We start from the raw sequence: 10,252 nt of genomic DNA, 5'->3' as shown, positions 1-10,252 counted from the left end.
TTGTAGTTAATTAAAAGTAGCAACACCATTGCAGAAATACAACGAAAGGTCCCACATTTGGAATGTTACTTAAGAAAAAACTTTTAGCATCAAAATATAACTGAAGAGTAAAAGCAGACATTTATACAGAAAGGCCCATTTCTGTATATATGTTAATGGGCTAATTTTAAATACTTCATATGCTGCTGTTTTTCCCCCCAGAGGTTGATAAAGTCCTGCCCTAACCTATCATATTGCATCATCATTTATTTGTCAATTATATTTTGTATTATTAATCAGAATATGCAAAGTAGCCAAAGCTATCAAATAAATGTAGTGGAGTTAAAAGTACAATATTTCCCTGTGAGATGTTTTAGACTAGAAGTAGAAAGTAGCAGACAATGGAAATACTCAACACTATAAAAGGAAACTATTTGCTTTAACTTAAAAAGTTGGTGTCTGGAACTACTTTGAAATTTTAAGTTGACTGAATTTGAAAAGACGAATTGGTGGTTAGCATTGTCACCTCACAACAAGAGGGTTCCTGGTTCTGTGTGGAGTTTACATGTTCCCCCTGTATCAGTGTGGGTTTTCTCTGGGTACTCCGGCTTCCTCCCACAGTCCAAAGACATGCAGGTTAACTGGTGACTAAAACGGTGGTCCTATGTCACACAATGAGAGAGGTTTAAGGATGGCCGTTGTCACAACCTTGCAATCCAAGCCAGACTGGGATAAAGTTCTGATAGTGTCAGAAATTTGGGGTGACCGTCTCACAGTGTGACTGCTGTCATGACCTGCGTCTATTAACCAACCAGCAGCACGACATGACACGCTGATCAGCGCGACAATGCTAAATGCTAGTAGATGCTAATAAATGCACTTCAAGCTCTTTGGCCTCTTTTCCTTTCCTAGCCACGACTGCATCCACATGGTCCTCCTCCTCCTCCTCTTCTTCAGACTTTTTCGACACACATATTGTAAAACTTCAATCCAAAGCCTAGTCCCAATGAAACGCCCAGTCCCTTTCACTAGCCCAGTGTGGTTCTTTGGATGTATAAAACAGGTTGTTGTCTACCCACTTGAGCTAACGTTAGTAAGGTGCTTTGCCAGGTGTGGATGTGAGCCTGAATGGTGGTCTGTCTCTATTTGTCAGTCCTGAGATAGTCTAAAGCCTAGTTCACATTACACGATTTTCACCGCGATTTTGATGTCGCAGAGGATCTTGAGAGCCACCTTGGGTCGGAGGTGAGTCGGCAGATAGTCTGCCACAACGAGTCCTGCATGTGTGAACAAGCCTATGAGCAAGTCGCCCCCTCATCTGTGACTGGGACTGGCTTTCTGGCATGCTAGAAAACTGGAGAAGTCTGACAAGACTGAAAAAGAGCATCAGCCAATGAGAGCGTCCCACATCAGCACGCAGGAGGACGGAAGCAATGTGAGGAGGAAAAGCCGCATGGTTGCCACTTGCCAGGTCCACTTATAAGCCATGACTTAGGGCTTGTTTCTTTGTGAAGTCGCTTACAAATATTGGTAGTCGCAGGTTGTGGTTTTTTGGGCTTGTTTCTAAAGTAGAGTTGCTTATTTGCGCTTGCTCTCTAAATATCACCTTTTTCTATTTATAGGCTATCACTTCTTTTGAGCTTGTTTCCATAGCCCTGTGGTTGCTTGTTTCTCTCCCAAGATCTGGCAACACTGACAAGCTGGCAAGCAACAACAACAATGGTTGCATCCACAGGATCATGGGGAGTGCGTTGTGTTTGGACCCAGGCCCTGGAGGCAGATCTGATTCAACACTGTTAAGAATATCCATGCCTTTACGATGACCTCTTGTGGTGTGCACACGTACACGTAACGCAGTTGGAGAGACTCCCGATGACAGAAACACGTCGCCAGGTATGAACACTCAAAAGATTACGATAGTCTCCGCGATGCAAAATCGTGGTGAAACGACACTAACTTTTTAAGTAAAAACAAATTGTTTTTACAGTAAGTTCAACAGGTTTTTCTTACAGAACTTGAACCGTTGTCTTAATATAAAATAGGGTCCTTTGTGTCACATTTTGTGTATACAGTGTTTATTGTACAGTCCATACAGTATGTATGTATACACAGTCCTCATATAGCACATCATCTCTGCCTGACCCTACACTGTGAGACAGTAGCACTTATCAAAGGGTTAGTATATCTAATATAATTTAGCGTTCTTATGTTCTGACTTGTTATAGTATTAAAACCCTTTTGATTTAATTTTTAAACAGTGGATTAAACTCATAGTTGGCTTAAATTTAAATAAATAATTGGATAATATAGTAATCATAAATATGGAATAAGCACACATCAGATCATTGAGTCATGATCTTCCTGCCACATGCCTCCTCTGTGAGCCCCTTCACTCATCTGTCAACACATCATACAAATGTACCTTTGTGTTTTTGGCTGGAGTAACAGTGTGTCAAGTGTCAAAGTATCAAACTAAAGGTACAAAATATAGTAGAAAATAAGGAGGAATCACTTCCTCTGTGACTGTAGTACAAAGTTTGTGTTTTCAACAAAAAATGTGCAGCAGAAAATGAGTCCACAGTTTTTGAGGAGCATACCAGCCATATGTCCATGTGCAGCTTTTTAAAAATAGCAGAGGAGAGGCCATTGTTGTTGACATAAGTGGCATTCAGTTCCCTCCTGATGAGCTCTGTCAACAAAAACATCGCTGCATGTCATCATCGGTACGGTGTCCCAGCAATCCCTCCTGTGTCCTGATGGTTGTCATGGTAACAGTGGGTCATGGTGACAGACGGGTTCGGAAGGAGCGTGGTCGGATCATCATGCTGACTTTGCGTAGGGAGTAATAGTCAGAGTCTCTCCAGGAGTACCAAACAATCCCATCAGGACCCAGCGGGCCCCGGCCTTTAGGAGTGTAATGGCCTCCCTGCAGGAACAGGAAGTAGTTAACACTCTCATGACTTTAAAAGCATTAATACAAGGTCATGGCTGTCTGTGTGCACTCACCCTGTAGTAGACGCCATTAAGGTTGGCGTAGAAGCACTGGTTGTACCACCAGCCGCCGTGGGAGATCTCAGCGCAGATGTTGCCGCTGTCTGGAGTGCTGAAGCCCTGCTTGTCGTGATACCAGCTGAAGGAGTCCTGCACTGTCCCGCTGAAGCCTGACACATGGAGACGGTACTGATGATCCTCATCTTCCACACTGAGAGAAGACGCGCACACACAGAGAGGAACATTAGGAAATTATGCAAAAGGTTGTGCATGTTTAGTAATAACTCAGAAGTAAGCCCATGTGTTTGCCAACTGTTTGTGCACTTCTGTAAGACAGTGACCTGAAGCTCTGGTAGAGGGCGTGTTTGTGCTTGTTGCTCCAGTCCTCCAGGTCAATGCGGAGGCTGTAGTCTCCCTGGGTGCTCAGGTCGTGTATGTGATTATTGCCCAGCCAGAACTCTGAGTGCAGGTCACCGAATCCGTCCCTGTAGTCCCTCCAGCTGCGATCGAAGCTCAATGAGCCGTCAACTCGTCGCTGGATCACAGTCCAGCCACCACCTGAGGCAAAAACAAGATATGGCACTGGGAGGGGAAGCATATGCCATGTCTAATGGGTTTTATTACTTGTTCCCATCTGGCTAACGGAGGAATACAGGTGGACTGCACCCAAACAACCCCACTCTGTGCTTTCCAACACTGAGGAAATTCAGCTGAAATACAGCTTCGCCAACTTGTGTGATTGTGTTTGTGACTCACCGTCTGTGTCCATGTCACAATAGACCTCCACAGGCATGCCAGCCACTGATGGCACTACTGTGTAGAGACCTGATCTCCTCACTCCATTGTAGTAGATGGAAGCACAGTCTATAGGACAGTTCCTCACATGCTGCATCCCTATGGGAAGAGTGTGAGACAGGGAGTAAATCAACAAGGGTAGTTTGGCGCCCTCTGCTGCGAGATCAAAACACATCAGACTGCATGTAGAGAGTGTACCTGGGTGCAGAGCTTCTTGAGCACTCATCAGCGGGTTGGGACGGACGACGTTGATAAAGCACCCTGGGCTTCTTTTTACTTTATCTACCAGGAGTGTGAGATTATGGAGCTGGTTCTACACAGAAATACACCAAAAAAAATCACCAACAGCACGTAGATTCTGATGCTTTTGTTTTCAAAATCTTGATGGGTGTACCTGGAGGTCGAGGATCAGAGTGCCCTGGAGGTGCAGCAGGGTGGTAGCTTCAACATAGTGATGCTCCAACTCATGAAAACGCTGCTCCAAGGAGATATTCAAGTGGTTCCTCTCCTCAGTCTGAGAGCATACATGAATATATTACCAAAGCATGCACACAGACAAAAAACAGGCAATAACTGAGATCTGTGTAAGAAACCGTTTGAATCGGGGGTGTCAAAGTCATTTTAGCTCATGGACCACACACAGAAATTTGATCTCAAGTGGACTGGGCAAGTAAAACCATTGCATAAATAACACCTCCACTTTTTTCCCTATATTTTGCTGTAAAGAACTGCAGTTACACTCTGAGTATGTTTATCCATCTACAAAACAGACGAACAGCCAGAGATGTCTTAAAAAATAAATGCAACAATATGTCACAGTTTTTCTGAAGCTGCTGATTGACATTTTGCACAACGTTCGTTAAGTATTCATTGTGTTTTCAGAGAGCTGTATTCTGGCCAGAGTGAAAAGGCCTCTTAGTCTTCACAAGAGCATTAGTATCAGGTTTGGACCCCTTGGCTGATCAGTTCTGGCCCAGGGACCATTTGTTTGGCACCCCTGCTTTAAAAGGTGCTGTATGTTACATTCAGAGTGTTAATATAGTAGCAAGCCACTTTCGATAGAGTTAGAGTGGAGTTTAGACTGGTGTCTAGACTCCAGCCTCATCACTTCCCACAGATATGTTTATGTGAAATATTGGGGAGTAATAATTAAATATGCCCCCCTATTTGGAGCCTGCAGGTGGATTCTGAAGTGGAGGTAGGGCTGAAAGAGCAAGCAGCAGTACTGATGCAGGGCAGCAGCGGCATGGAAAACGCAAAGGGAAAGCTTTTGTAGATGACATATGGAGAGTGACGTATGATGTGTGTATGAATCAGTGCAGCTCAAGTTGACTGCCTGAACTGTTTGCAGGCGTTGTGAGTTTGTGGTTTGTTGTTTGTTGTTGCTGTGTTGCGTGCATGTGAGTATCCCACTGGCTAGCTCATCGCCGCCCCCTGCATTGAGCTCATTGGGCGGGTACCGCTGATGTCAGGATGACATCGTCGTGAAAGCACAGTGCCTATCCACTGGTTCCTCCCTAGTTAACACCGCTAGCCCTGTCAGCACTGTTGCTGTTGTTTAGCACTGTTCATGGAGTTAGCACCATTAGCTGCTAGCTGCCAGCTCAGCCACCTCCATGTTCTGATCGGCATAAAAGATCTAGTGCCTGGGTCTTCAACTGGGGGTCAGCTACCCCTCGGGGGTTCTCAGAGTTACCACAGCGGGGCAGCCAAATTATTGTTTAATAATTTAAGTTTTAATTAAATTCTCTTCTAAAATCTATCTGAAAATACACATTTCCATTAAAAATACCACATATTACTATCAAAGATAATGTGGTGTGTATGTGGTCTATTCTGAACCTGGACTTTCCATGACCTCCAACCCTGGAGCCCTCTCCCATGTACGACACATGAAACCTCTTCACCCTCCACCTTTGGCCACTGCCCAGCTGGGAGTCTCTGTTTGTATAGGCTCACTGCCTGAGACGCACGAGGCAACACGTGGAAGAGTAGGAGGCTAATCCTGTTAGTGGCTGAGGTCAAGGACATGCTGGGGGGGAGCCAGCTTGATGACCAGGCACCACGTTACAGTGCAGAATTGTACACAACCCATGTGTTTCCTGTACTGAGAAAGTTGTCTCCTTTCTTTAAAAGTGAAAGTGCATATGAAATCAGATCACGTTCGATACTTGGAATCTAATATTCATGTCTGTGTTTCAACCAAATAAAGAAATACAAAATAGAGAGGTAGATATTCAATAAAAAGTCTGGCTCTGAAAGGTTATATTTAATGCCACACACAGAAAAACAAAATAAATTTACCCTCCAAAATAAAAAAGTCTGTTTTGTTTCCTCTGTGAAAAGACACAGTCACATTGCCACAACACCCAGTGAGCTCCAGGTGGACTAAAGCGAGCGCTCAAAGCAGTTGAAAGGATTGTTGCTGATAGTTGACCCCGCTCTGCTAAGTCGATACGGAGCTCTCACCTGCAGCTCCAGGACTCTGATGCGGTGCCGGTGGTTACTCAGCTCCTCCTGCAGCTCAGAGATGGTCTCCTTCAGCGCCACGATCTGCTGCTTCCTCTCCTCGTTCTCGTGCAGCCAGTAAGAAACCTCGTCTGTGCAGCGGAACATATCAGGGCACTTCTGCTCGTCCAGCTGAGGCAGTGTGGCCACCAGCCGACACATCCCATCCTCCATCACCTGTTCCATGACAAACAACATCTAACTTTCAGACCCCAGCTGTGACTGTGACTTTTTCCCTGACAAATTAATAAATTCTACAACTGTCAGATTCAAAGATTAACTGCAGCACATTGCTGACAGCAGAGAGAGTTTTTATTTTCAATGCCATGTCCTCACCAACCAGCCACAAGCTGATCTTGTGTGTTTACATCAGATATAAAGAGAGGACTTCAAATGCTTGTGCTGATATAATCACTTTATGTTCTGGCAGTATTATCTCGATACATTTCTCAACCGCTAGACAGCTTTAGTTTGTACTGTGACCGCTCTCCCTTTGATATCGCTGTGTGTTTAAGGCCAGTGTGCACTGCTGCAAATCTATAAGACTGTTTTATTGATTTTTTTTTCCAGGTATTTAAGTCACCAGATTGGCCACAAACATGTATTACTATCTGATTATTTTATCCTTGAACAGTCTAAGTTGATTTTCCAGAAAGTTAACTTAATCCTGATGCATGTCCATACTGTGAAATTGCAGATTGCACAGCCCACTTGCCAGAAAAAAGGCATTGTACAATTCTGCTAACCACCGATACATTTGTAGCGCAGTGGTTCCTAACTGGTTCCACAGGGTCCAGATTTGTCCTTAGTCATTAGTTCAAGGTCCACACAGTTTAATATATACAGCGTCATACTTGTGTTTGGCCATGTGGTCAAGCTAATTTGCTGGCTCTGACAAGTAGCTGTCCATTAGTCACTCACTCTGCAGCAGGAAAATGCACTTCAGCATAAAATTTCTGTGCTGGAAATTTACTGTACGTCAACATAAAGCTTTTTTTTTTTTTTTTTTTTTTTACAAACTTGACAAGTTTGCCAGTCACTTGTGGTCCATTCAGAACAGACATGTGATCCACTTTTGGACCACGACTTACCAGTGAACAAGGCTGTGGTTAATGTGTTGTTAGGTTTAGGCACAAAAACCATTTGGTTATGGTTCGGAAAAGATTTTTTTTTTGGTTTAAAATACCTAGGTCTTTTTTTTGGGGGGGGGGGGCAACCCCTGCTGGAAAAACAGTAATGACTTGGCAAAAAAACAACCGCTTCTCGTATCAGTATCCCTGCTTGAAACACAGTAGTGGGTCACTACAAAACAACAACGTCGACAACGACAACGACAACAACAACAACAAAAAACGGTTTTGTTTATTGCTGGTCTCAAATTGTGGTCTACAGTGGTCTGCAGCCAACACATTCTCACTCCAACCTCGTCAGATATTAACATTTTCGTCATTGGCTTTCCACATCCACATACGACGTGCAAGGTACTCTGGGTTGTTGACGTTGACAAAGCACCGGATTTTGACGGAGTGAGACCGGGCTCCTGCAGCAGGTTGCATGCCATCCACCGCCCCCTCCACCTCCCAATGATGAAGTCAGCTCATATCAGGGGGGTAAATAATACCCGTCGTAACTTTCTTACCCCGCTGGCTCATGTACTATATCACTTTAGAGACGATGATATGATATGTATGAAACTTACAAATGTAACGTATTTGTGGTTTGCAAAAACATTCAATGCCAACATTTTCTTCTGGTGACTGGGCTGCAATTGCACGGCAGTTGATTGGAATACAGCAACAGTGTTTATAAAGAAGTAATTCTGGGCTGTAGTCGACTGTCATTTGTCGTTGTTGTTCAGATTAAGATTTTTAAAACATATTATGATCGTATAAATACAGTATGATGCAGTGCTTTAGATATTACTGTCTGTCCAGGCCCCAAAGAGGTAAAAGTACAAAATATTTTACATTTTACTGATTTGTCTTGCAATCCCTTGGAGGTGGCCTGACCATTTGCTCGAGAACCACTGGACTAAACCAGCTGCAGAACAATTACGTTTTCTGCTACAGCTGTCTTGTATGAATAATTCTGTACCTCTGGCAGAGCACTACATACATTAAGTATTTATGTAAATGTAGTTGTTGTTGAAACATCATTCTGATGCCTGCACAGCTGCTCTCTCACAGAGCTGATACATCTCTGGAACAAAAGGAGGAAAAAGCCTGCAGTAATAAGTCTCTATCTGTCTCTGCAACATGACTTTGGCTTGTGTTCAGGATGTTTACAGTGATCACCTGGTTAGTGTACTCCCCACACTGGGATCCCCCGCCATTGCGCTGAGTGGTAGTGTTGAGGTCGTCTGCTTTGGCCTCTGGGAGCAACACGATGAGGATACAGAGAGCAGAGCACACGCTCCAGCCGGGAGGATTGGTTAGGGACAGGAGAGACATCGCTGCCGCCCGGTTAGTCTGTCCCTGCCTTGTCAGTGAGAGCGAGGACGGGACACGGGAGTGTGTGCTTCACCATGTGAGGCTCTGCTGGCTCTCCCTGAGAGGAGAGGAATGCTGAAGATCAGTGTGTTGTGCTCCTACAGTGGAGTATAATTCTTTCTGTCCATCTCTTATACACACATACACACACACACACACACCTGTCTCGGAACAACTAGGACCTGAGAGTAGGAGAGTGAGATTAAGTCTATCACATTACTGTAGTTTATCCTCTGGTAACTCAATAAACACACACACACACACACACACACACACACACACACACACACACACACACACACACACACACATACACACACGCTTGCGTCACTTGCTCTTAAAGCCAAACTGAGGTTTTGACTTAATCAAGTTTAATTAAGGAGGCAGGTAATAGTTTATGTATTCTCAGTTTTTAAGTCTCGCTCAAAAACATGCACACATGCACAGATATCAAAACTCAATGTGGTACCGTCCTTTGCAGGAAATAGCTTTTGGTAACACTGTATAATAACCCTACATTGATTAATAGTAAATAGTTAGTTTAATTAAACTTTAGTAACTTTTGTTTAATTGTCATTTTAACAATTTGTTGTTGCACAAATTATAACAAGTCTATGATATATTCAAAAGTCTAGGTTTTGTTTCAACATGGAAAACTGTTGAGTGTCAAAACACTTAATTTCTTTAATTCTGGGGAATTTTCAGGGGCTAATTTTTGCCTTTTCTGCATAAATTTATGGTGAACGTGTCTTTAATTTCATCAAAGTAAAAACCCTCTGCTACTTTCATTAATAATAACCAAATGATTTGTAAACCTTTAAGATATTGATTAGGAACTGTCTATAGACATGATTTGGAAGGCAATTACGAAGTGACAACTGATCTTGTTAGTGGAGTATGTGATTCTGTAGAAAGATAGCTGACTGCTAACTCTCATTTCAAACTAACAAGTACCAACCCAAAGCATCATCACTGACAGACTGTATGAAGTAATGGACATAGCCATTGTGACAGCACCCAATGGTTTGTGGGCTGCTCTTAAGCCTCAAGTTTGGCATTACAGCAGTTGTTGGTGTTTTGGAGCCAGAAACGACCATGCTTGGATGAAAGGATGGATGTGACTGAGAGGCAGACAGCCTGTCACTGAAAGCAGCTTGCCCCCTTCACTGTGTGTAACATTAAGCCTTAATAAAATGTAAATGGGTGAATTATATGAAGGAGGAATTAGCTGTAGAGACTAAAATAATTTTTGTACCAGGCTGTAAACATGATCATTTCTGCTGTAAAGTTGGACATTGTAACATGGGGGTCGATGAGGACTGAGTCACTCATGGAGCCAGCCTCAAGTGGCCGTTCAAAGAACTGCAGTATCTGGCACTTCCGTGCTAGCTTCATTTTTCAGCTGCTGAGGTTAACGCTTTGCATCATTCAACTATCTTTTTTCAGAATCACACATTATTAAGTTTGTTGGGGCATGGTAGTGAGGGAAA

The 10,252-nt window shown here is 43.5% G+C and overlaps 1 protein-coding gene across 1 annotated transcript; it reads right to left on the bottom strand.

Moving 5' to 3' along the window:
* Positions 1–2,096: 2,096 nt before the first annotated feature.
* LOC125897023 (techylectin-5B-like) lies at positions 2,097–8,758 on the bottom strand. Its single transcript, XM_049590047.1, has 8 exons — positions 8,568–8,758; positions 6,235–6,450; positions 4,160–4,279; positions 3,964–4,078; positions 3,727–3,864; positions 3,312–3,528; positions 2,986–3,181; positions 2,097–2,905 (listed from the first exon to the last, which is right to left on the bottom strand). The coding sequence occupies exons 1-8, from the start codon at positions 8,721–8,723 to the stop codon at positions 2,759–2,761; spliced, it is 1,305 nt and encodes a 434-aa protein (XP_049446004.1). The 5' UTR covers positions 8,724–8,758; the 3' UTR covers positions 2,097–2,758.
* Positions 8,759–10,252: the final 1,494 nt, after the last annotated feature.

The sequence above is a fragment of the Epinephelus fuscoguttatus genome, linkage group LG11, assembly GCF_011397635.1.
Source record: "Epinephelus fuscoguttatus linkage group LG11, E.fuscoguttatus.final_Chr_v1".
In the NCBI taxonomy this organism is placed as follows: domain Eukaryota; kingdom Metazoa; phylum Chordata; class Actinopteri; order Perciformes; family Serranidae; genus Epinephelus; species Epinephelus fuscoguttatus.
Note: the sequence above shows the minus strand (reverse complement) of the source record. Positions and strands in the feature narration are given on the sequence as shown.

Coding starts and splice junctions, on each gene's coding strand:
- LOC125897023 (XM_049590047.1), bottom strand. CDS start 8,723: ATGTCTCTCCTGTCCCTAACCAATCCTCCCGGCTGGAGCGTGTGCTCT. Junction 3,865..3,963: donor TCAAGAAGCTCTGCACCCAG/GTACACTCTCTA, acceptor CTCTTCCCATAG/GGATGCAGCATGTGAGGAAC. Junction 3,182..3,311: donor GCCCTCTACCAGAGCTTCAG/GTCACTGTCTTA, acceptor GTCTTCTCTCAG/TGTGGAAGATGAGGATCATC.